We start from the raw sequence: 26,253 nt of genomic DNA, 5'->3' as shown, positions 1-26,253 counted from the left end.
CTGGCCCTTGGATGTCTTGGAGGTCCTGCGCAGCATGGATTCCAAAAAGCACTGGGTAATGCTCCAGGACCCCAGCAATAATCAGTTCATTGTCCTGGATGCTGAACTTGAGAGCCCTCAGACGAGGGCGTCCTGCTGCCGGCTGCCACTGCCACTTCCAGAGAGATGTCCTTCCTTTCCTCACGCTCACTCCTGTCTCCCCTCCCTTCCTCCCCTCACTCCTGCTCCTGCCCTACAAACTCCCTTCCCCTCTGCTCTTTCTCTGTATCCCTAGCCTGCTATCCTCCTCCATTCATCCTCGCCTGTCTATCCCCTTCCCCCTCCTACCTTCTCCTTTCATTTCTCACCTGCCTACCTCTATTCCTACTCCTCTTTCCCCTAGCATTCCTGCCCTCATCCTCCTTCCTTCTCTGTGCCCTCCTTCCTCCTCTCCTCACACCTCTGCTCTCCTCTCTCCCCATGCTTCTCTCACTCCATCCTCCTCACCACAACCACCTCACGCCTCCTCACCACTACCATCACTCCTTCTCACTCCTCCTCACCACTAGCACCACTCCTTCTCTTGCCTCTTCACCACAACCATCACTCCTCCGCAATCCTCCAGTCCTGCTCACTTCCCTACACCACCACCGCTTCTCCTCACTCCTCCTTAGAAAAAGACACACAGACAAATGTGACAACCTAGAAAAAATTTCACACACACCAAAAGACAAAAGAGACCAAGGAAAAGGGAAACAGAAAACACAAGATAAAACAACTCACCTAGTAATTGCTACAATAAACTCCAACTATCCACCAATAATACCTACCTACCTCCTGTCTTTCCAAACTCTTGACACACCCTCAAAGAGGCAGCTGCAGGATGCTGGTATATATAAACAAAAAAATAGTGCAAATTGCATAAAATAACGCAAGCTGAAGCTAATACCACATGATGTGCTGATGCATCACGCTTCACGGTACGGTATCACATGTTGCGGTAAAGTAACACACATTGCAGAAATTCCCTACGTGATGCAGAAGTTTGGGAATTAGCCTAACCACACCCATTTTTGTATTGCGGGCACTATTTCTGCTATATTTATAGCATTTTTAAAAATCTAGGGGTAAAAGGGAAATTTTGTAACAGCCCGTCTAGATTTAAAGACAATTGCACACCTTCCCTTTGAAAATTGCCCACCAAAACTACCTGCACACATTTACACCTGTTAACTTGTGTGCATTGATTTTTGAGAAAAAATACTTGCATACTTTTAAAAATGTACAAAAGTATAAACTCCTCAGAAATGTCTCTGCCCATTACAGGTAAAAGTACGCGCATAGAGGCCCTATGTGCATACTTTTACCCACATATCGGGCAGGCAATTTTGTAAAAGCCCATTTCTGTGAGTAAAGCACTGTTTTAGCAGTGGTAATGGCTTTGAAATTACTTTTTCTTTGGCCTCATAAAATTGTAATTAGATGCCTAATCACTAACCTAATGCAATAAAAAAAAACCTATGCAAATGGTAAAAGGCCCATGTTCAAAGTCCCCTGCACTAACAGGCCAAAGTTCAAGGACTACTTAGCATGGATGAATTCCCCACACCTTAACACAAATACCTCCATACAGGTCATTAAGGAGATCTCAGCTAGAATATCATGCTCAGTTTTCAAAGCCATACCTTCATGTGAATATAGAAAGGGCTAGAGGGGGTTTAAGAGAAAGACAACCAAAATGGTGCGGCTGGTCTGCATCAAAAACCTTATGAGATTGATTTATTCAATTTTTATTTATATAAATTATTACCTACTTTTCCAGAGATTGTGTTCAAAGCAGGGTACGTCAGAAAAAAGGGGTCTTAAGAACTAAATATATCTACCCTGGAAGGAAAGACAAAAGGTATATGATAGAGATTCCAAGGTGTTAATGCACAATAAGGAAACCTTTTTCAATATAAAGGAAGCTGTAGAACTAGGGGTCATGATATGATGCTCTAAGGATTTTTTTCACAGAAAAGTTGATGGATGCCTGGAATAACCAGGTTGGTGGAAGCTAAATCAGTTAAGGGTATGGGATTAAACACTTGCAAGATTGAAGGGATAGCAAAATTGAAGGGATAACAGAAACATGACTTAGTGGCACCACAGACCATGGGAGTAGCCAACGGGTAACTTGCATGCAGTGGTATGACTGCATCGGGCTTCCAAGAAGGCACTGGATTAAGCTGCACAGAGTGGCATTTATGAGCCTAACAGTGGTGATATGGTTACATCAGGCTTCCAAGAAGGCATTCAAATGACCTGCAAGGAATGACTATGATTAAAAAACAGATCTCAATGAGCATGGGGAGGCTGGATGTTTTAGACAATGGCTTCACTAGCTTTGGTAGTTGTGTGGATTATTAGACTTAAATGTTGGATTTAGTGTTGATCTAGTAAGAATCATAGAAGAAAATGGCAATGCCTGAAATAGCCTACAATGAAAGTGATGGAGGGCAGCATGTTAAATTCTGGGCATGCTTGGGACTAACATGGAGGTCAGTGGTAAGAAAGGGATCGGGCGTTCAGGTAAAAGAAATGGGGTGTGGGGAACTGGTGTTGGGTTTCGTATGGGAATTTATATGCTCATCTATCCAAAGTGAAAGACTCATAAATGGACAGAATGGATGGACCAATTTGGTATTTTTTTTTTGGCATCATATACTAACAAAGGCCATTTCTGTAGATAAAACATTAATTTACCTGCAGAAGTCCCTTTGAAAATTATCTTCCCTATGTCTAGTTGACCACCAGAGGGCACAGAAATTCTATCTTAAAAGCACAGAGTAAATTGTCACAGAAGCAGTGTAGTAATGTAGAACAATAATAAAACACACTGAATGAAGAATATGCAAAGTCATAAAAGTAAGCAATCACTATCAAATCCATAAAATGGGCAACAATCAAACTATTTATGGCATCCATGAGGAATCCTCTAAATAATCACCTAAACTGGTATCCTTATATTTGACAGAGCACCAGGCAATACATAAAACACATACCTATTTGCTACTGGTGTCAATCAATAATACAGAATACCTACTTGCAAATACTCTCTGCCACTAAATATGCTAGTTAGAGTTAATAAAACCTTTAGGCATATGACCTTGTAGAAAGAGTTGGTTGTGGTTTCAGAGAACTGGTTTAGTTATTTTAAATTTCATATTATAGAATATTTATTTTGAGTCATTTATAAACCACCTTCCAGATTTAAAATCACCCAAAGCATTGAACAAAATATCAATAAACAATAATTATATTCTATTACAAATAAGTATTAAAAGCAAAACCCAAATGTAATAAACCAGACCAAGCTTGCAGCACCCCTTACACATATCATTGTCAACACAAGTTAAGCAACTCCCCATTCAAGTTCCAACCACCTTTCCCACCACCCATCAAAACCCTTTCACACCTTCCTGAAATAACTAGGTCTTTAATTTTTTTCTAACTGCTAATAAATCCCTTGCCGATCTTAATTCTGTAGATAAGCTATTCTACAGCTTATAGGCAGCTGCCGAAAAAGTTCTATTCTGAAACTACGGGTGTCGAAACACCTTTACTGATGGAAGTTCTAAACAATTGGCCTGACTTGAAATTAAATGGCTCTTTTGTAGAAGAATCCAGTGGAAGGTAACATCTGGCCCTACATTTCATTCAGCTAAGGGATTTCTCCTATTTTGTATCCATATACAGAAGAATAGTTGAAGTTTGAAATAGATGAACAGTAATACCCTCATTAGATGTAAATCAAGCAGCAACAGGTTGCTGCCTTGACAATGGATTAATTGCTAATCAGCTTCAAAATTCTTCTAATTCAGCCATTTTTCTTTGCAATTAAATGTGCCCAACATATGTTATGTGTGTTATGAAAAAAAATGTATCTGTATCTGATGCTTAGACCAATTTTCTATTGACTTGCTCGCCATGAGACAAAAGAACAAATCAGATGATATTTGGAATGGAATGGTATAAGGTTCTCTGAATAGCAATAGGTAGGAATCCAACACTTAAGGACTGCATAACACATGAGTTTGTGACACTCTGATACATATGTGCATCCATTTGCTTCAAGAAAGAATAATTTGCATGTTTTGATTCCCCATAAACAGGTCAATTTTTGGCCCTAAAAAATACAGAGTTGCATACCCCCTACTTTAACTCTAGTTTCAATACATTCTGGCTCAGTGATTTTCTTAATGGGCCTGATTTTCAAAAGTATTTGGGCATATAAAACATGATTTTATGCATGTAAATGAGCTTTTTGAAAATTGCCCTGGGGATCATGCCTGTAAAAGCATGAGAGGAAATTATTTTGCAGGTACTTTTATGCGTACTTGAAAGAGGTGTTCTGGGCAGCGAGATTGGGACAGGCAAACATTTACATGCACTCTTTCAACTTTCAAAAGTATCCACAGAAATGTATGTGTATTGTGTACACACTTACATCTGCTCCCAAGCTGCAGGGTTCCATGTACACCTGCTACTTTTCAAAGAGGACTTATGTGTGCAAGTCTGCTTTGAAAATTTAGTCTGAAGTCTGCGGGTCCTTCCTATATGCAAACTTCAGCCCTACATGGGTTGTTATAAAATTATCCTGAATAAGAATAACTAATACTACAAAACATTACCAAATTACATTGGGATGGACATTAATTAGCATGTAGTTGAAAAAATAAGTGGATTGTTATTAGAAAATACTAATCAGTACTAGACACTTGGGTCAATTTTAAAAACAATCTACCCAGCTAAACAAGCAGTTAGCCAGCTAGCTTCATTAGAGTGAAAGTTTTCCTCTGCAGAGTGGCTAAATATAAGTGCCTTTTGCCTAGACTCATCAAAATGCTTTGTTCATCATGCGAATAACACATGTGATAAAGGAAAAGGTGCGTGTATATTCAAATTGCCAGCCTGCCACATCACATAGGTAAATAATGCACGCTTTGTTACGTTATCACACGAGGCATTGTGTCATCGCGTCCCACAGTGCAATATTTTCCCCCCACTATAAAAACTGGCTTTCTGCACGTGCCTGTTTGAGGGTGTGTCAGGAGTTTGATCAGAGGAGAGTTGGTGAGTGTATTGGTGGTAGTTGGAGGTTCTAGATAGCGATTTTCCGAGTGCGTTGTCTTGTTATCTTTCTCATCTGTTTCCATTTACCTTGGACTTTTGTCATCTTTGTTAGAGTGAAAGTTTTTGTCAGTTTGTCCTGTTTGTCTGTCAGTGTTTTTGTCTGGAGGAGTGGAGGTGGTGAGGAGCTGCGTGTGTGTGCATTGAGGAGGTGTGTGTGTGAAGGATTTGCTTTGAGGTTCAGGAGAGGATGGAGCGTTAGAGGCATGGGAAGAGAGGAGAGGAGGGAGGAGAGGAGGATGAAGGATGAGGGCAGGAGTGCTAGGGGCAGGAGTTAAAGTAGGAGTAAGAGTAGGGACAGGCGCAGGAAATAGAGAGAGGCAGAAGGGAAGTGATAGGAGGGTGCAGGAGATGGAAGGGGTTAGTCAGGCGAGTTTGGGGGGAGGAGTAGGACAGGTATAGGGATAGGCAGAGGGGAAGGAAGGCTGTAGGGCAAGAGCAGGGAGGGGACAGAAGGGAAGGAGAGGGGAGCAGGATGGCGAGTGAAGAAAGGGAGGACACTTCTCTGGAAGAGGAAGTGCCACCCCCTTCAGACAGCCAGCCAGCACCACGTGCTTGTATCAGGACCATTAAGTTCAGCATGCAGGAGAACACCCTGATCATTGCAGGGGTCCTCCACAATTATCCCCATTTATTTGGCAACCGGGTGATCAAGACCTCCAAGGCAGCAAAGGAGCAGATATGGAGAAATATCGCCCAGTCCATTACCAGGTGAAGTGGCATTGGAAGAAGTGCAGAGCAGGTTGCCTATTGATACAGGGACATTAAGGCCCAACTCAAAGCCAAGGTGGCAGCGAGAGCGAAATACTGTCAGATGACAAGAAGAGGAGCACCCTGTCCAATACAGCTCACAGAGATGGAGGAGCAACTAATGGAGAGGCTGGGACCAGAAGTGTTCAAGGGCATGGCCGAGCAGCTGGACACGAAGTGAGCTGCAGCCGGTAAGTTCACCTCACTCCTAAATAGGCAGGCAGTAACGGGTGCACTCATTATTTGGCATAAGTTGTCATTATGCAAAGAAGCAAAGTGCACCTCTCAAGCCAAATCCAAAAATTATACTTGCTGGCATATGTACTTATGTCTTCTTTTTTGTTTCTTCTCTTTGTTTCCACAGGTCTTGAGCAGCAAGCTGCCGGTCCCAGCCAGGAATGCCCAGGACCGAAACTGGGAAGCCCCAGGGACCAGCTGGGATGCTACAGAGGCCCTTACAGATGGATGCTGAGATGCAGTGGAGTGAGGAGGAGGAGGAGAAGCAGCAGGCATAGAAATCACAACCAGTGTTCTTGCTCCAACATCTAGCATCAAGAAGCCCACTTGAGATCTCTCTTGATCTGGCCACATTAATGGAGGAAGGCAATCTGGACTGGCATCCTTCAGACCAGCATCTACCAGGAGCCAGCACACCACACCAGCCAGTGGACTCACCAGTACCAGGCCACGTGGTGGGCACAAGCCCACCTATGCCCATCTTGCGTACTCAGGCACCACCAGTGCCTTCAGCACCATCATGGACACCGCCACCTTCATGGACACCACCACCACCATCACAGATACCGCCAGCAGCACTGATACTGGCACCAACACCGGCACCTGCAGTAAGCATGTCTGCAGGTGAACTGCAGTACTGCGGAGAGACATACGGGTCCTGAGAAGATCAGTGGACCAGCAGAACAGGATCCTGCTACAAAGTATGGCTGCCAGCACACAAAATGCTGACACTGTTGTTGCTGCCATCAGCAACCTAAACGTGCTCATGCAAATTCTTCACCGCATACCCGAACAGCCTCGGAGTCCTCAGCTCCATCCCTAGAATCGACACCCCGCAGCAGTCCTGGAGATTCAAGATGCTGCACAGGTAGCCCCAAAAAGATATGAACACCCCCCCCCCCTCCACCAAGTGGGAAGCCATGGCGTGGCAAGGGGCCTTGAAAGAATTGAGAAACTGACCAGTAAGGGTAAAAAGACAAACTTTCCAAGAAGACTGAGCCGGCCTCTTCACAGAGTTGCCGTGCCGTCTAGATGGAAGAAACCTGCTCAGCGTGTCCTCACTGCAGAGTTGCTGTGCCACTACGCACAATGGATGGTGTTCTCTGAAGCATTTTCATGCAGCACACTAACTAAGAAACAGTTCTTCAGGCTCTGCCCCTATTACACCCAACTTTAAGTAGCCTACAGTCACTTTGTAGCTGCTGGCTCTTGTCAGCATGTCCCATCTCCTGCTCCATGCTACTGGGTGTCTTCTCTTCTCATCTCCTGCAAGTGCTGCCTCCATGCTGCTGGGTGTCTTCTCTTCTCATCTCCTGCAAGTGCTGCCTCCATGCTGCTGGATGTCCTCTCTTCTTATCTCCTGCAAGTGCTGCCTCCATGCTGCTGGATGTCCTCTCTTCTTATCTCCTGCAAGTGTTGCCTCCATGCTGCTGGGTGTCTTCTCTTCTTATCTCCTGCAAGTGCTGCCTCCATGCTGCTGGGTGTCTTCTCTTCTTATCTCCTGCAAGTGCTGCCTCCATGCTGCTGGATGTCTTCTCTTCTCATCTTTTGCAAGTGCTGCCTCCATGCTGCTGGATGTCCTCTCTTCTCATCTCCTGCAAGTGCTGCCTCCATGCTGCTGGATGTCCTCTCTTCTCATCTCCTGCAAGTGCTGCCTCCATGCTGCTGGATGTCCTCTCTTCTCATCTCCTGCAAGTGCTGCCTCCATGCTGCTGGATGTCCTCTCTTCTCATCTCCTGCAAGTGCTGCCTCCATGCTGCTGGATGTCCTCTCTTCTTATCTCCTGCAAGTGCTGCCTCCATGCTGCTGGATGTCCTCTCTTCTTATCTCCTGCAAGTGCTGCCTCCATGCTGCTGGATGTCCTCTCTTCTCATCTCCTGCAAGTGCTGCCTCCATGCTGCTGGATGTCTTCTCTTCTCATCTTTTGCAAGTGCTGCCTCCATGCTGCTGGATGTCTTCTCTTCTCATCTTTTGCAAGTGCTGCCTCCATGCTGCTGGATGTCCCCTCTTCTCATCTCCTGCAAGTGCTGCCTCCATGCTGCTGGATGTCCTCTCTTCTCATCTCCTGCAAGTGCTGCCTCCATGCTGCTGGATGTCCTCTCTTCTTATCTCCTGCAAGTGCTGCCTCCATGCTGCTGGATGTCCTCTCTTCTCATCTTTTGCAAGTGCTGCCTCCATGCTGCTGGATGTCTTCTCTTCTCATCTCCTGCAAGTGCTGCCTCCATGCTGCTGGATGTCTTCTCTTCTCATCTCCTGCAAGTGCTGCCTCCATGCTGCTGGATGTCTTCTCTTCTCATCTTTTGCAAGTGCTGCCTCCATGCTGCTGGATGTCTTCTCTTCTCATCTTTTGCAAGTGCTGCCTCCATGCTGCTGGATGTCTTCTCTTCTCATCTTTTGCAAGTGCTGCCTCCATGCTGCTGGATGTCTTCTCTTCTCATCTTTTGCAAGTGCTGCCTCCATGCTGCTGGATGTCCTCTCTTCTCATCTTTTGCAAGTGCTGCCTCCATGCTGCTGGATGTCTTCTCGTCTCATCTTTTGCAAGTGCTGCCTCCATGCTGCTGGATGTCCTCTCTTCTTATCTCCTGCAAGTGCTGCCTCCATGCTGCTGGATGTCTTCTCTTCTCATCTCCTGCAAGTGCTGCCTCCATGCTGCTGGATGTCTTCTCTTCTCATCTTTTGCAAGTGCTGCCTCCATGCTGCTGGATGTCTTCTCTTCTCATCTTTTGCAAGTGCTGCCTCCATGCTGCTGGATGTCTTCTCTTCTCATCTTTTGCAAGTGCTGCCTCCATGCTGCTGGATGTCCTCTCTTCTCATCTCCTGCAAGTGCTGCCTCCATGCTGCTGGATGTCCTCTCTTCTTATCTCCTGCAAGTGCTGCCTCCATGCTGCTGGATGTCCTCTCTTCTCATCTTTTGCAAGTGCTGCCTCCATGCTGCTGGATGTCTTCTCTTCTCATCTCCTGCAAGTGCTGCCTCCATGCTGCTGGATGTCTTCTCTTCTCATCTCCTGCAAGTGCTGCCTCCATGCTGCTGGATGTCCTCTCTTCTTATCTCCTGCAAGTGCTGCCTCCATGCTGCTGGATGTCCTCTCTTCTCATCTTTTGCAAGTGCTGCCTCCATGCTGCTGGATGTCTTCTCTTCTCATCTCCTGCAAGTGCTGCCTCCATGCTGCTGGATGTCCTCTCTTCTCATCTTTTGCAAGTGCTGCCTCCATGCTGCTGGATGTCTTCTCTTCTCATCTCCTGCAAGTGCTGCCTCCATGCTGCTGGATGTCTTCTCTTCTCATCTCCTGCAAGTGCTGCCTCCATGCTGCTGGATGTCTTCTCTTCTCATCTTTTGCAAGTGCTGCCTCCATGCTGCTGGATGTCTTCTCTTCTCATCTTTTGCAAGTGCTGCCTCCATGCTGCTTGGATGTCTTCTCTTCTCATCTTTTGCAAGTGCTGCCTCCATGCTGCTGGATGTCTTCTCTTCTCATCTTTTGCAAGTGCTGCCTCCCTGCTGCTGGATGTCTTCTCTTCTCATCTTTTGCAAGTGCTGCCTCCATGCTGCTGGATGTCTTCTCTTCTCATCTTTTGCAAGTGTTGCCTCCATGCTGCTGGATGTCCTCTCTTCTCATCTTTTGCAAGTGCTGCCTCCATGCTGCTGGATGTCCTCTCTTCTCATCTTTTGCAAGTGCTGCCTCCATGCTGCTGGATGTCTTCTCTTCTCATCTTTTGCAAGTGCTGCCTCCATGCTGCTGGATGTCCTCTCTTCTCATCTTTTGCAAGTGCTGCCTCCATGCTGCTGGATGTCCTCTCTTCTCATCTTTTGCAAGTGCTGCCTCCATGCTGCTGGATGTCTTCTCTTCTCATCTTTTGCAAGTGCTGCCTCCATGCTGCTGGATGTCTTCTCTTCTCATCTTTTGCAAGTGCTGCCTCCATGCTGCTGGATGTCCTCTCTTCTCATCTTTTGCAAGTGCTGCCTCCATGCTGCTGGATGTCTTCTCTTCTCATCTTTTGCAAGTGCTGCCTCCATGCTGCTGGATGTCTTCTCTTCTCATCTTTTGCAAGTGCTGCCTCCATGCTGCTGGATGTCCTCTCTTCTTATCTCCTGCAAGTGCTGCCTCCATGCTGCTGGATGTCCTCTCTTCTTATCTCCTGCAAGTGCTGCCTCCATGCTGCTGGGTCGTACTCCTGCTGCCTTCATGCAGAACTTTGCTTCCGTGGCCCTTAGGCTTTCCTCTTTGAGTGAACTCTTTCAACATGGCCTGTCTGGGGCCTTTGTTTTGAGAGCACATAGTAGTGCTGCATGTAGCTGTTACTTTAAAGCACTACTATAGCTTTTGGGGTGCCACTTCCTCTTTCTGTATTCTTAGTTGTAATCATGATTGTGCCTAAAGGATAAGATGCAATGATGTGTAATGATGCTATTTCAATCTATTAATATACTGGTGTACACCGAATGTGCTGTTCATGAAATGGAAATAATCCAAAAAACAGAGAGGGAGCAGCGGAGCACTACTGCACGCAAACAAGCAAATCAATCAGGCAAATGTGCAGAAAAATTAAATGTCCACACATGATTTTAGGTGGAAAGTGCTGTAATTTTAAGATGGAAACTCCACACTGACACTGTGTAGCAAGAGTCACCAAGTTCAAAGCTTAATAGAACTGAACGTTTGGTTACTATAAGAAGTGAAGCTCTTACAGTGTTTAGGAAACGGTGGCCCCTCCCTTTGTAGGCAGATATAGGCGCACCACATCTAGCTTTGAAAAGGTATTGTTCAAATGGGCATCTACACAGCACAGAGGAAGTGATAAAAAAGGGGGCTGGTTTGGCAACTTCTATGTGAACTGTGCATGATATCAGTTATGGATAGGTGCTAAATGAGAACAGTGACAGAAAAAAAGGACTCTGTAATAGGAGTATCCCAACGCCTGTGTGACGTTGCAAGGCAAGCACCAGCTACCGCACCCCCCTATACACACTAGAGATGTGAATCATGTGATCGATCGTCTTAACGATCGATTTCAGCTGGGAGGGGGAGGGAATCGGATCGTCGCAGTTTGGGTTTTTTAAATATCGTGTAAATCGTGTAAATCAAAAACCGGCAACCTAAAACATCCCTAAAACCCACCCCGACCCTTTAAAATAAATCCCCCACCCTCCCGAACCCCCCCAAAATGCCTTAAATTACCTGGGGTCCAGTGGGGGGGGGAGGGCGGGAAAACCGGCACACTAAAACAACCCTAAAACCCACCCCGACCCTTTAAAATAAATCCCCCACCCTCCCGAACCCCCCAAAAATGCCTTAAATTACCTGGGGTCCAGAGGGAGGGTCCCGGTGTGATCTTTTACTCATGGGCCTCCGGTGCGTTGTAGAAATGGTGCCGGCGCTACCTTTGCCTTGTCATATGACAGGTCAAAGGTAGCGCCGGCGCCATTTTGTTTTTTGTCCCCCGACGTCAGGAGCGTAGGAGATCGCTCCCGGACCCCCGCTGGACCCCCAGGGACTTTTGGCCAGCTTGGGGGGGCCTCCTGACCCCCACAAGACTTGCCAAAAGTCCAGCGGGGGTCCGGGAATGACTTCCTGCACGCGAATCGTTTTTCCGTACGGAAAAACAATTCGCGGCAGGAGCGTAGGAGATCACTCCCGGACCCCCGCTGGATCCCCAGGGACTTTTGGCCAGCTTGGGGGGGCCTCCTGACCCCCACAAGACTTGCCAAAAGTCCAGCAGGGGTCCGGGAATGACTTCCTGCACACGAATCGTTTTTCCGTACGGAAAACCGATTTGCGGCAGGAGCGTAGGAGATCGCTCCCGGACCCCCACTGGACCCCCAGGGACTTTTGGCCACCGTATGGCCGGCGCCATTTTCCGTACGGAAAAACGATTCGTGTGCAGGAAGTCGTTCCCGGACCCCCGCTGGACTTTTGGCAAGTCTTGTGGGGGTCAGGAGGCCCCCCCCCCAAGCTGGCCAAAAGTCCCTGGGGGTCCAGCGGGGGTCCGGGAGCGATCTCCTATGCTCCTGACGTCGGGGGACAAAAAAACAAAATGGTTTCTACAACGCACCGGAGGTCCGAGAGTAAAAGATCACACCGGGACCCTTCCTCTGGACCCCAGGTAATTTAAGGCATTTTGGGGGGGGTTCGGGAGGGTGGGGGATTTATTTTAAAGGGTCGGGTGGGTTTTAGGGTTGTTTTAGTGTGCCCGAGAGTGGAAGATCACACCGGGCCCCCCCACTGGACCCCAGGTAATTTAAGGCATTTTGGGGGGGTTCGGGAGGGTGGGGGATTTATTTTAAAGGGTCGGGGTGGGTTTTAGGGATGTTTTAGTGTGCCGGTTTTCGATTTACACAATTTACACGATATTTAAAAAACCCAAACTGCGACGATCCGATTCCCTCCCCCTCCCAGCCGAAATCGATCGTTAAGACGATCGATCACACGATTCACATCTCTATAGCTGGTGGATTTTTAAATTGAATATAGGAAGTCACAAGCATATTTGTACAAACTGAACACGCTCCACAGGCTGTGTGTGAGCCAGCACGTTGTCCAGATGAATAGATCGTAGAGTCAGAATGTACCAGCTGATCCTTTAGGCTTGATCCTCTCGTATATGTAAATCTCGGTCTCGACTCAAATTCATCGTGAAACTGTAACATATGTCAATTGCGATGAATCAATTTTTTGAATGTTGATGCCATAAGAGAAAAAGGCACCACACATGTAAGCAAATCATCTGTTGTTTTTTCTTTCGGTAAGAACAACCACTCCCTGTTTGTGTGTTTGGCTCGAAGAAACGCTCATTTTATACACCGTCTTGGATATCCTCTCTTCAAAAATCGCTCACTTAAAATCGTTGCCTGATATTGATAATGTTCTTGAGATGAACAGAGGCGTCGAATTCTAAAAAATTGTCCAGTGGGTAAATTTTCTTTTAGGCTCCGTGGGTGAGCACTACTGAAATGTAAAAAGGTGTTACTACTCACTGGTTTACGATAGACAGAAGTTTTGAATCCATCCGCTGTCTTCATGATAGTGATGTCCAAAAAAGTAATACTATCTGTTTGAAAATTAGCTGTAAAATGAAGGCTGGTGTTACGTAAATTTAGCCAAATCAAAAAATCATTAAATTCTTGTTGGGTCCCTCGCCATACAATCAAGATATCATCTATATATCTCCTCCATGCAAAAATATTTAGAAAAAAAGGCTGAGTATCATTAATCCATTTCTTCTCAAAAAAAACCCATATAGAGATTGGCTAAGTCTGGAGCCATTGTGGCACCCATTGCGGTGCCACAAATCTGTTGGAAAAACATTTTTTCATATGCAAAATAATTTTTTGTCAATGCAATGTATAGTAAAGATTATAAAAATTCTGAAGGGATGCGTTGTGGATGAATTCTGGATTCAAAATATATCATAGCAATCTCCATCATTTCATTTTGTGGAATCGATGTATATAAAGACTCAACATCTAAGGTCACTAAATGTAAACCACTAGTGTCATAATGAATACTTTCCAAAAAACAAATCATTTCCTGGCGTGTAGCCAGATGGACTCAGAACAAATGGGATAGTATCCGCGTGCTAGCAGTTGGAGACGGATCTGACGTCAGCACGGGGGCGTATATATCCCCACAGGAAGCGTAGCTATTCAGTAATTTCCGTCTCCAAAGCAGTTTGGAGTGCCTGCACGCTAGTTGAGCGAGCTTTCCAAGACTACTTTAATTTTTCTCTTTCCTTATCATTCTAGATTCTACTTCGTTTTTCCTGTCTATTCGACTTAGAGCCCCGCGCTCCTGCGGTAGATACCCAAGGGTTCCTCCCACAGCGAGCTCCCGGGGTGATTGCCATGCTCCCCCTGCGGTGAAAGTCCTCGGTCCTGCCGAAGCGCGGCAGTGACACAGCCCCCGGACGACGTTCGGGTGTAGCATACGAGGCCCTCGGTCCCAGCGTGGACGAGGTAGCGGGTGCATATCCTCAATTGCGGTGGTGAGGTGCTCCCTTCCCCCGCAGCCGGAGACCGCTTGTGTTCCAGCCGGGAAGCGCCGAAGCTGGTAAGGAGTACATCTCTTCCTACGAGTCTCCAAAGCGCAGAGGATCGGCGGCGTGGCACGCTGTGGAGGACGCCATTGTGGGGCCTTGCTCAGGTACTCCGCGCCCGTAATAGGCGCGGCTTTCCTCCTCCTTGGCTTGGTTTCGGTGGAGGCTGCTTCCATTTCCTGGGTGGATCTCTTTAAGGGAATTCATGCTTTTGTACAAAAAGATGCAAACGGCTGCCCATCCAGGCCCTGCGGTTCCTGCTGTTCCTGTGGTTCCTGCGGTGGCTGCGCCTGCGGCGGCTGCTGCGGTAGCAGCTCCTGCCGATCCGGTTCCTGGACCATCACGACCTTATCGCGAGCGGGACTTCCCACCGATGGATAGTCCGGATCAGTCAGACCAGGAGGTCTCACAGGACGAGTCCGAACTCCCGGACGAGGGGGACCTCCCTCCAGGGACTGAGCCATATCGAACCATGAGGCGGTTCTTCCCTAAGGAGGATCTCTCCGACCTGGTGTCTCAGTGTCTGGCAGAATTGGATATTACAGGTCCCAGCGCTTCGGTACCCTCTGCGCAGAACCCCCTGCTGGAAGGTCTTCGTCCTACGGCCCGCCATTTTCCATTCTTACAGGCGGCGCAACAACTGATCGATTTAGAATGGGCGGCACCAGTGGCTGCCTTCAAAGGGGGTCGGGCTCTGAAGAGCATGTACCCATTGGCACCGGCTATCCAGGACCTGCTGGCGTGCCCTCAGGTGGACGCCTTGATTAGCGCTGTGGTCAAGCGCACTACCATTCCGGTTGAAGGGGGGACGGCCCTCAGGGAGCCGCATGACCGACGACTGGACGCCATTCTGCGTCAGGCCTTTGAGGTGGCAGCTTTATCTTTACGGATCACCACCTGCTGCACGGTGGTGACGCGTGCCTGTTTGTCACAGGTTAGAAACAACGCTCCAGCGGCGGACATGGAGTCCGCTCTTTCGTTCCTTACAGATGCGGCATCTGACCTGGTCCGGACAACAGCTAAAGGGATTTCATCCTCCGTAGCCGCCAGGAGGCAGCTCTGGATCCGAAGATGGTCGGCTGATGCGCCTTCTAAAACACGCCTCACCAGATTGCCCTTCAAGGGCTCTTTTCTATTTGGCAGCGACCTGGATAAACTGGCCAGTGCATAGGGCGCCTCTCCAGTGCCCAGATTGCCGGAAGATCGGTTCCGAAGGGGCCAGCGTGCCTTTCCAAGGCCCTCCAGGGGCAGGAGTTCCCAGCATTTCGTTCCTTACAGGGGTCGCTACCAAGCACCACGTCCTCTGGCCAGGAATCAGTCCTTTCGGACCAAGCAGCGCAAGAGGGGAGCGGGCCCGGGCTCGGGTCCCGGCCGCACCTCCCAATGAGAATCCGCCGATTCATCTGGGGGATGGAGCCATAGGGGGCAGGTTGACCCTCTTCTACCCCAGATGGGTCGAGATTACATCGGACCAGTGGGTTCTCGCCGTTATCCGGGAGGGATATTATCTGGACTTTCATCATCTCCCTCCGGACAGGTTTGTGGAATCTTCGTGTCCCATACACAAGAAGGCAGCATTGGCAGCTACCCTGGCGAGGCTCCTGTCCTTGAAAGCCATCATCCCAGTACCTGCCTGGGAAGTGAATTCTGGACATTATTCCATTTATTTCATGGTACCCAAGAAAGGGGGTACCTTTCGGCCTTTCCTGGACCTCAAGTCAGTCAATCAATACTTACGGGTCCCGAGGTTTCGCATGGAAACTCTACGCTCCGTCAGGGCCGCAGTACAGCCAAGAGAATTCCTCACGGCATTAGACCTGTCAGAGGCATACCTGCATATCCCGATCCATCGGGATCATCAGCGCTACCTACGCTTCAAGGTTCTAGGCCGCCACTTCCAGTTTCGGGCTCTGCCCTTTGGGTTGGCGACGTCGCCACGGACATTCACCAAGGTGGTAGTAGTAGTAGCGGCGGCACTCAGGCGGGAAGGAATTCTGGTCCATCCCTACCTAGACGACTGGCTGATCAGGGTGAAGTCTCGAGAGGAGAGCCTTCGGGCCACCGACAGAGTGATAGCCCTTCTGGAAAGCCTGGGCTGGGTTATCAACCTCAGCAAGAGCTGCCTACAGCCTTCCCAGTCACTGGAATACCTGGGAGTACAGTTCGACACCTGGGCAGACACGGTCTGTCTCACAACCAAGAGAATGTTGAAACTTCAGCAGCATATCCAGTATTTGATAGGAGCCAGTCGACCCACAGCCTGGGATTATCTGCAGGTTCTTGGTCTCATGGCATCCACCCTGGAAGTGGTACCTTGGGCGAGGGCCCATATGAGACCTCTACAATACGCCCTGCTCTCTCGCTGGAGCCCCCGTCTACGGACCTACTCCACGCACCTACCTCTACCAGCCAGAGTGCGGACCCAGTTACGGTGGTGGTTGCAGTCCAACCACATGAGCAGGGGGTCGAAGATGTCCTCACCCACGTGGATCTTGCTCACCACGGATGCCAGCCTGAGCGGCTGGGGCGCACACTGCGAAGAACTCACCGCACAAGGGCGGTGGAACAGAGAAGAGTCGGCGTGGAACATCAACCGTCTAGAGGCCCGGGCTGTCCGATTGGCATGACTTCGATTTGCTCACAGACTGAAGAACAGAGCAGTCAGAGTGATGTCCGACAACGCTACCATGGTGGCATACATCAACCATCAGGGCGGAACCAGAAGCCGACAGGTATCTCTGGAGATCGCCCCTCAGATGACTTGGGCAGAGGTGAATCTTCAGGACATCTCCGCCGTCCACATTCCCGGGAAGGACAATACCACAGCAGACTTCCTCAGCAGGGAAAGCCTAAATCCGGGAGAGTGGCAGCTCTCACCCACGGCCTTCCAGATGATTGTGGATCATTGGGGGATTCCGGACATGGATTTACTGGCGGACAAGTCCAATGCTCAAGTACCCAGGTACTTCAGCCGCAAGCGCGACCCGTGCTCACACGGAATCGATGCCCTGGTTCAGCCATGGCCTCCAGGGACCCTACTGTACGCCTTTCCTCCGTGGCCTCTGCTAGGCGCTGTCATCCGCAAGATTCAGAGACACCGGGGCCTAGTCCTTCTAGTGGCGCCAGACTGGCCAAGAAGGCCCTGGTACGCGGACATGAGAAGACTACTGGCAGGGGAGCCCCTTCCCCTGCCTCCTCTCCGGGACCTTCTACATCAAGGTCCCATTCTTCACGAGGATCCGGCTCAATTCTCTCTTACGGTATGGCCCTTGAGAGGGCTAGATTGAAGAAGAGGGGTTACTCGGAGCCCGTGATTGATACCCTCCTCCGAGCTCGCAAGTTTTCCACATCCCTCACATACATCCGGATCTGGAGAGTATTTGAAGCATGGTGCGACACTCACGGCACCAATCCACATGCAACCACAATCCCTATTGTGTTGGATTTCCTGCAGGATGGACTTCAGAAGGGTCTCTCCCTCAGCTCCATCAAGGTTCAGGTGGCTGTGCTGTCTTGCTATGGTCCCAGGAGGGATGGCAAGACCATCGCCAAGCACCCAGATGTTTCTCGCTTCCTGCAGGGAGTCAAGCATATTCGTCCGCCACTGAAGTGGCTTGTACCTTTGTGGAACCTCAACCTTGTTTTGGATTTCCTCGCGGGTTCCACCTTCAGACCCCTTCGGGGCCTGTCTCTTCATTCTCTCACCTTGAAGATGGTATTCTTGCTGGCTGTATGTTCAGCCCGCCGCATCTCAGAGCTACAAGCATTGTCCTGCCGTGATCCCTTTCTCAGAATCACTCCAGAGGCTATCCATCTTCGTACGGTTCCCTCCTTTCTACCTAAAGTGGTTTCACTGTTTCATCTTAATCAAACCATATCCTTGTCTACCAAGGCGGGTCTGAAGAAACCTGAAGAAGGGCGTTTATTACGCCATCTCGACATTGGCAGATTGCTGCCCAGATATTTGGAACTTACACAAGACCTACGAAAGACGGACCATCTGTTCGTCCTGTACAGCGGGAAGAAGCTAGGTGCAGCGGCCTCGCGGCCCACCATCGCCCGCTGGATTAAAGAAGTTGTCAGAGCAGCGTAATTAGAGGCCGGGAAGTCTCCGCCTCTACAAGTCAAGGCTCATTCTACCAGAGCACAAGCAGCATCTTGGGCAGAATCCAGGATGCTATCGCCTGCGGAAATCTGTAAAGTGGCGACGTGGTTCTCCCTCCATACCTTCTCCAGGTTCTATCGCCTGGATGTCCAGGCCAGGGAGGACTCGGCATTTGTGAGGGCGGTACTACATGGGCCTCAGGCAGCCTCCCGCCCAGGCTGGGAGTAAAGCTTTTGTACATCCCATTTGTTCTGAGTCCATCTGGCTACACGCCAAGAAATGTTGGGATTACTACCTGATAATCCCCTTTTCCTTAGTGTAGAAAGATGGACTCAGCATCCCGCCCAGCTGCCTGCGTACATGGGTATCACCGATTCAAGGTAAGCCATGTCATCTGTTTCCATAAGAGCGTACACTCTACCAGGTGTCCACGCCTTCCGGTTGGGCATGCTGGCGGTCTCCAGCTACTATCAATCGGTCAGGGGAATCCTGTTTCACTTTTTAACTGAGCGTCAGTACACACATCTATAACAGCTTTTGCAAGGAAGATTACTGAATAGCTACGCTTCCTGTGGGGATATATACGCCCCCGTACTGACGTCAGATCCGTCTCCAACTGCTAGCACGCGGATACTATCCCATTTGTTCTGAGTCCATCTGTCTACACTAAGGAAAAGGGGATTATCAGGTAGTAATCCCAACATTTTTTGTGAATCCCTAATGAAGGAAGGTAACTTTGGTACAAAGGGAGCCAAAAAAAATCGACAAATTTTGATAGGGGTTCTAATAAAGAATCTCTGCTGGAAACAATAGGTCTGCCAGGTGGATTTTGTATATCTTTATGAATCTTAGGTAAAAGATAAAAAAAATGGGGACCACAGAATGTTTTTTAATCAAAACATTTTTTTCTTTAGATGTCAAAAAACCTAATTTCTCGCCTTCTTGCACTAGTTCTTCAATTTCTTTCAATAAAGACATCGTAGGATCTTCCTGTAAGGGGTAATAAAATTCCCTGTTAGACAATTGGCGATGTACCTCACTTGAATATTGAGTTCTGTCCATCAAAACAATTTTCCTGCCTTTATCCGCGGGTTTTATAATTAAATCATAATTATTCCACAATACCTGTATTGCTAAGAATTCTTCTGATGTTAGATTACAGAATTGGTTGTTGTCAGTAAATTGTTGATGTAATTGACTCAAAACAAGTTGGTGGAATGTAAAAATGATAGGGTCCAACGGGCCTGGTGGACTCCAAGTAGAAGGATTTTTTAATACTGAAATATCAATATTTTCAGATTGATCAACAAAAACGTGTTTTATATATAATTTTCTGACAAACTTGAAAAGAGCTACTTCCAAATCAAACAATTTGGCTTTTGTAGTTGGCACAAAAGTGAGACCTTTATTCAAAACCCTTATTTGTGCTGGAGAAAGATTGACTTTAGAGAGATTCAAAATTAGGCATTCCGGTAGGTTTGAGACCGAGTTTGTCTGAAATTGTGTGCAGTCTCGTCTGTCCATGCTCTGCCTCGATATGGTCGGCGACCTGACCACCCCCGAGATCCTAAAAAATGTTGATCTTGTGTACGTGGTTCAGGATCACCTCTCAATCTTGGTTCTATTTCATCACCAGAAGAATTGTTATATCTACGTCTCTGTTTATATTTCGACTGAATTTCATCACCAGAGAAATCGTCGCTATTCGAATCAAAGGTAACCTTCCGTCCCTCTGTTTTATTTTTATCATCAACCATTCAAGGATATACATAAGCTTTAGTGTAATCCCGTTCATCACGATTAAATTTTTGTATCTTAGTTTTTTTTATTTCTCCTCGTAATTTTTCACTGGATTTTTAAACAAGGACCATGCTGATGTAAACTCTTAACCTTTGCAGCTGCTCCTTTCAGTTTTTTCCTAACATTTTCCTCATTTTATCATAGTCAACCTTTTGAAAGTTACATGCTGTTGCAGTAGATTTCTTTAGTGTTCTTCTTCCAGTTGTTAAGTCTAATTTGATCATGTCATGATCACTATTGCCAAGTGGCTCCAACACTGTTACCTCTCGCATCAAATTCTGTATTCCACTAAGGACTGAGGGCTGGATTTACTAATGCCGCAAGGTATAGTGAATTCGGCGGTAATGGGGGGCGGGGGGTGAAATGGGGGTGGTGGTCCTGTGATAGCCAGCAGCGTTCGCTCATCCACGGTACAATTGCTGCCGGCATCTCGCCAAATAACTACACCATAAAAGGTGTAGTTATTCGGCGGAAACTGGCAGCGAAAACGCAGCGTACCTTTCGCTGTCGGTGAAGTCTTCGCGGCATCAGCCTTGGTGCCACCCTGACTCCTCCTCTTCCAGGGCTGATGCCACCCTGACTCCGCCCCAATCGAGTGCGAAACGTCCCTTATGGCGTGCGATCCGCTTGGAAAATGACCCCCTGAGTCTAAAATAGTTTCCCTCTTGTTGATTCTTGTACCAGATGCTCCATAAAGTAGTCATTTATTTCATCTTAGAACTTTACCTCTCTAGAATGTCCTGTAGTGACATTTACCCAGTCAATACTGGAGTAATTGAAATCACTCATTATTACTGTGCTGCTGATTTTGTCAGCTTTCCTAATTTCTTTTAGCATTTCATTGTATGTTCATTCTGTCCAGGTGGATGGTAATACAACCCCACTACTACTTTATTCCCCTTTTCACCTGAAATTTCTATCTATAAAGATTCAACATTGCATTTTGTTTCCTACAGAACTTTTATCCTGTTTGACTCAATGCCCTATTTAATATATAGTGCCACCCTTCCACCAATTTGATCTAGCTTATCATTTTGATATAATTTGTACCCTGGTTTCACCATTTCCCATTTCTTAACCTCCTTCCAGCAACTTACATATATAAATCTTTACCTCCATCCCAGAATACCCCTACTCTGCCCCTTTTTGCATATAGATTTGTATGCAAAAGCAAAAATAAACATGTATTTTGATGATTATAAAATAGCGTGTATGCGAGTACTTACATATGTACTGTATATGATATATTGTACGAGTATAACTCTTTGAAACTTAACCCCAAGTGTAATAACATTTTCTTGGCTAAAGAAAATAACGTTTGTTTTGCTTTTTGTCATCATGTCTTGACCTATTTTTGTCAGCAGGTGGCAGCATCCTTATTCCCAGGTGCTTCTCCTTTGCTGGACACAGACTCAAGACAGCCACTTGATATTCCACACATATGGGAGATTCAATCTGAATTGGCTGTTGCCTCAAGAGATGTTTTGTTGGTTTTTTATGTGTACAATGTATTAAGAGAGATGTTTACTGGAAAAAAAATTGTTACCTGCAAGTTCACAATTTTTTATTTGGAGGAGAGATGTGGACCCTGGTTGGCCACTAAAAGTGTATTGAAGTGTCTATGTTCTAATACTGAGACTCTTTTAGCAGCAGGAGGGCAGGAGGTTCAAAGGAAGTACAAGGGGTATATGTAATTTTCTGGAGTAATAGATTGGCTCTTCCCCCTAAAGGTATGGAACAATTTAGAGTATAAAAATGCTTCCCATGAGACACAAAGGGGATTTGATTAGGAGTTTCTGATGTTGACATACCTGTGTATGTTATGCTGTTTTGGAGAAGCAGTTTGAAGAGTAAGGAGCTGGGAGAAAGGAAGGAACAAACAGAAGTTGCCTCTCCAGTTCTGTACTTTGTCTGTGAGAAGAAGAGGACCTTTCCTGGACAGACCAGAAGTTAGACCTGGAGCATCTGTCCACTAAAAGCAAGTGAGAGGATTTTCATGGGTCATCAACTGTGTATTGTGGGAAAGATCAAGAAAGATACTGTCACTTCTTCTGGGTAGAAAAAATATATAAGATGATAACTTTTTATTGGACTAACTTAATAAAATAAAAAGGTGTAAGTAAGTATATATATTGTTTTTGTTTGTTAACCTTTATTCTATGCATTCAAGTGGACTAACATGGCAGAGCAGAGAACCTGGGGAAGAAGGAGCAGAAGGCTAATCTTAGAAAAGGGCTTAGGGGTATAAACCTGATTTCTGGAAAGTAATTTTGGAGGAATATCGAACTTTGCATTTTTGTATTTGGACTTTTCTGCTATTTCTGCTGTGGACTTTGTTTTGTACTGCTGAAACTGGTTATTTTCTCAAGTAAATTTTCTTTCTTTTTTGAGTACCAACGTTGTATGGTGTTTACTTTGAAGGTCACTTTTGCCCAGTTCTGATTTGTAGGCGTCTCCTGCCCCTATTCCAGAAACTGTTTCTCCTACCCTGGTTGAGCAAATCCAGAGGTGACTCCTGGCAAAAGGGCTGGGTTACAAACACATACGTTTCACCAATTTTAAAAGAAAAGCATATGCATACATGTGTACTTTCCTTTCTGAAAATTATCCCATTGATATTACTCCTACACAATTATACCTGCTAAATTGTCAATATTCAAAGCCATTTAGATGGATAATTGTCAGGGTCGAATACAAAAGGAATATGACTTAGTGGCCACACTGTTAACTGACCTTTAAGGAAAAAACAAACTCCAAAAGACATAACTTATGTACCCTGTTTTACACCTGCAGCAGAGGCAAATCAATATTAATCAAGATGTGATTTCCCCTTACTGGGTACCAAGGGAAGAGATCCAACACCAACATGGGTAACAATGTTCCAGCAGAGCTCTGTACAGTCTCCTAGCTTTACACTTGAAAGAACTTTGTGCCAGTAGTGGAGTCCTTGCTGGCTGGCACTTAAAAACAGCTAACTAGGGTGGTTCTGGTTTGACAATGAGAACCTGGCTGAGCATGGCCCAGACCATCATTTTATGTACTTTATGATTGTTTTAAATTGTAAACTGCTTAGCAATGTTGATAAGTGGTCTAGAAATGTTTCAAAAAATAAATAAATTCACTCCTGCAGTAACCTCTATTTATTTATTTATTTTTTATTTTTATATACCGATGTTCCTGTATAATATACATATCGCACCGGTTTAAAAGGGTTATTGAGTCTCTACAGATGAAAAACTCATTACACTCTCCCAAGATGACATTCTTTGAGTTCCTGGATCTAAAAGAAGATAGATAAAAATAAAACCAGTTTCAAAAGACAATCAAAAAATGAGAAAACTAGGGTGGATACATTTCTTCCCCACAACAAAAAGGGTAAAAAGCTGGAATCACTAAAATGGGAAAAATGCACCTCTTCATCTAGTCCAGGGGTGGGCAGTTCCGGTCCTCGAGGGCCACAAACCAGTCTGGTTTTCAGGATATCCCTAATGAATATGCATGAGAGAGATTTGCATGCACTCTGCCTCAGTTGTATGCAAATCTATGTCATGCATATTCCTTAGGATATCCTAAAACCTCGACAGGTTTGTGGCCCTCGAGGACTGGAATTGCCCACTCCTGATCTAGTCCATACCCCAAGTCTCTTTCCAAGAAATCCAAAGGTCTTCTTCCCAAAAACTAAATGAAAGCCAGGAGCAGGCATGATAGCATGCAGTCTCTGGAAAGGGCAACTCAAAATCCACACCTACAAAATGGTGCCTTGATTTTTTTATAGGCCAGGATACCACCAATAAACTTTCCCACATGGAGGAGCTATAACCCAACTAAATCTAATTTTTTTGTCTACCCACTTAATTTGTATGCTCCTTTAATAGAGACCCAGTAGGTCTGTTTACACTAGGAAAAACCTGAGGACATCCACAAGCCTTAAGGGTCTTGAAAGCTTACCTTTGCCCACTGCCGGAAAGAATTCAGGAGCTCATGGAATATTTAGTGGCTTTACAATTCTCAGAAGTACTCCATAGACACTGATCCATATTTCTGATTTCTCCTCTTTTCTGTCATTTATGTTTTGCAGCTTATATACTGTTTATTGTTCTATATTTTGTATTCTGTGTGACATATGCTTTGTAGAGGGGCATTATTGCTCTTTGGATTTTCTTGTGTTCTTTTTATGTTTAATAAAAGTAAGCTTAAAAAAAAAGTACCTCTGTGTTTGACCAGCACGTGGTGCAAGGGTTATGTACAAAATTAAATATTATCAGGTCCATATTCAGCTGTTGTGCAGCTCATCTAGTATGCCATTAAATTTATCTGGCTAACAGCTTATAATCAGAGACATAGCCATGACACTGATATTGTTAGGAAGCGCCAGGAGAGCGGTTCCTCTTACCAGGGGATTGTGTGTTCTTGAACCATGGCTCGACCCCAAAGAGGTGCCGCGGCAGGCGAGGCATGCCCAAGCATGGGCTGGACAGGAACGAGGCTGGACTGAAGACAGATGACTGAAGATACTGACCCTCCTCCTGACCTGCACACTTTGGAAGACCAGCAACGCAATAGTGGTCTTGATGAATAGTCCTCCGACCGTTCCAAGCCCTTTCGGACCTGCTGCTGGGTAACGGCAAGAAGTGGCAGGCCAGATGGAGACCAAGGCAGTGAAGACTGGAACATGGAGATTCAGAGAAGACACAAGAACAAGGTACTTGGGTGCAAAGACGAAGACTCGGGAACGAGATACTTGGGCGCACAGACGAAGACTCAGGAATGAGGTACTTGGGCGCACAAACAAAGACTCAAGAACAAGGTTCATGGTATTCAAAAGACTAAAGCAGGGTTCAAGGTATTCAGAAGACTCAAGCAAAGTACTGGTTGAGACTACGATGAAGCGCACCCTACACACTTTACACAGCCCACCCACGGGACTGATCGCGGACCATGCTGGACTCAAAGTAGGCTCTAGACGAGATGTGGAATAATGAAAGAAACATATCTCAGAAGCTTTCAAGACCTGCACCAGGGCGCGCCCTACAAAGCCGCCAGTGGCTGGTCATGGACCACGCTGGAACCACACAGGTACTGGCAGAGTCTTTGGCATGGACGGAGCAGGCACAAGGAACTCCGTAGACCAGGGACAAGGACAGAAGCAGAAATCTCCCAGAGGCTTGTGCTGCAGAAGTGAGGAAGGCATTGCGCCACGCAGCGCCCTACACAGCCCGCCCGTGAGACTGGTCGCGGACCACGACATGGCAAGCCAGGAAAGGTGGAGACAAGGAACCTGGGGTTCAGGACAACAGGACTGGATCACAGACAACAGAGACAGGAGACAGACATCAGGACTGGATCATGAACATCAGGAACAGGAGATGGACATCAGGACTGGATCACGGACATCAGAAGCGGAAGACGGACATCTGGACTGGAACACGGACATCAGGAATGGATCACAGACTTTAAGACGAGACATGGAGCGCCAACAGGAAATGAAGAACACAGGACCTTGAAGAAGAGCTGGAACAGAGAAGACTCCTGGAGCGAAGACAGGAACATCCAGGAGCAACTAACTCCTTGCGAAGGCCACGCTGGAATGAACACTGGGCCCTTTTGTAGGGCTGAAGAGGACAACGCCCAGGGAGGAACCAGCATGGCGGCACACCTGGCTGGCCCTTGAAGAGGAGAAGTGAGGCGCACGCCCACACCTATGGAAGCTGGAGGAGAAGAGAGCGGGGATGTTGGTGGCGTCCTTGCTACGGGAAAGCCCACTGAAGCAAACAGGAGCGGCTCCAGCTGCGAAGAAAGAAGAGAGGACTTCAGGCTGGCTGCAGGCACCGACAGGGAAGTCGTCCCTGCTGGGCAAGGACCCGGGCAGCAGCAGGCACCGTCAGGGATGGCCTCCCTGCCGGCTGAGGACGACGGCAATGGTAAGAACGGCTCCCTGCTGTCCTAGGACCCTGGGAGTGGCAGGAGCAGCAGCAGCAGTCCCTGCTGAGAAGAAAGGAGGGCAGGAGCTGCAGCGGCTGACCCGGCTGCGAGGGAAGGCTCCCAGCACTTGGCCCTGCCACGCAGGGCAGGAGAACACAGCTCCTGTGCCGCATTGGAAGGAGCTGCATCAGCGGCCCGACTGGCCGCGGGAGGTAGGGGGCCTGCCCGCGCTCCTCGCAGGCAGGTTCACAACAGATATA

The 26,253-nt window shown here is 47.1% G+C and overlaps 1 protein-coding gene across 7 annotated transcripts in view; it reads left to right on the top strand.

Moving 5' to 3' along the window:
* RGS6 (regulator of G protein signaling 6) overlaps nucleotides 1-26,253 on the top strand; it is an 831,317-nt gene that overhangs the window by 700,728 nt on the left and 104,336 nt on the right. Inside the window, exon 15 of one of the 7 annotated variants that reach the window (XM_029598738.1) lies at nucleotides 21,436-23,089. The exons of 5 other annotated variants lie outside the window; for them this stretch is intronic. In XM_029598738.1, coding sequence (XP_029454598.1) covers nucleotides 21,436-21,586 — 151 coding nt within the window. In that variant the 3' untranslated portion in view covers nucleotides 21,587-23,089. Of the gene's footprint in view, nucleotides 1-21,432; nucleotides 23,090-26,253 lie in introns of those variants that run through there. One more of the 7 variants, XM_029598737.1, reaches the window with a different exon arrangement.

Source organism: Rhinatrema bivittatum, chromosome 4 (assembly GCF_901001135.1).
Source record: "Rhinatrema bivittatum chromosome 4, aRhiBiv1.1, whole genome shotgun sequence".
NCBI classification, from domain to species: domain Eukaryota; kingdom Metazoa; phylum Chordata; class Amphibia; order Gymnophiona; family Rhinatrematidae; genus Rhinatrema; species Rhinatrema bivittatum.
The sequence above is the reverse complement of the archived record's forward strand: the minus strand, read 5'-3'. Positions and strand labels throughout refer to the sequence as shown.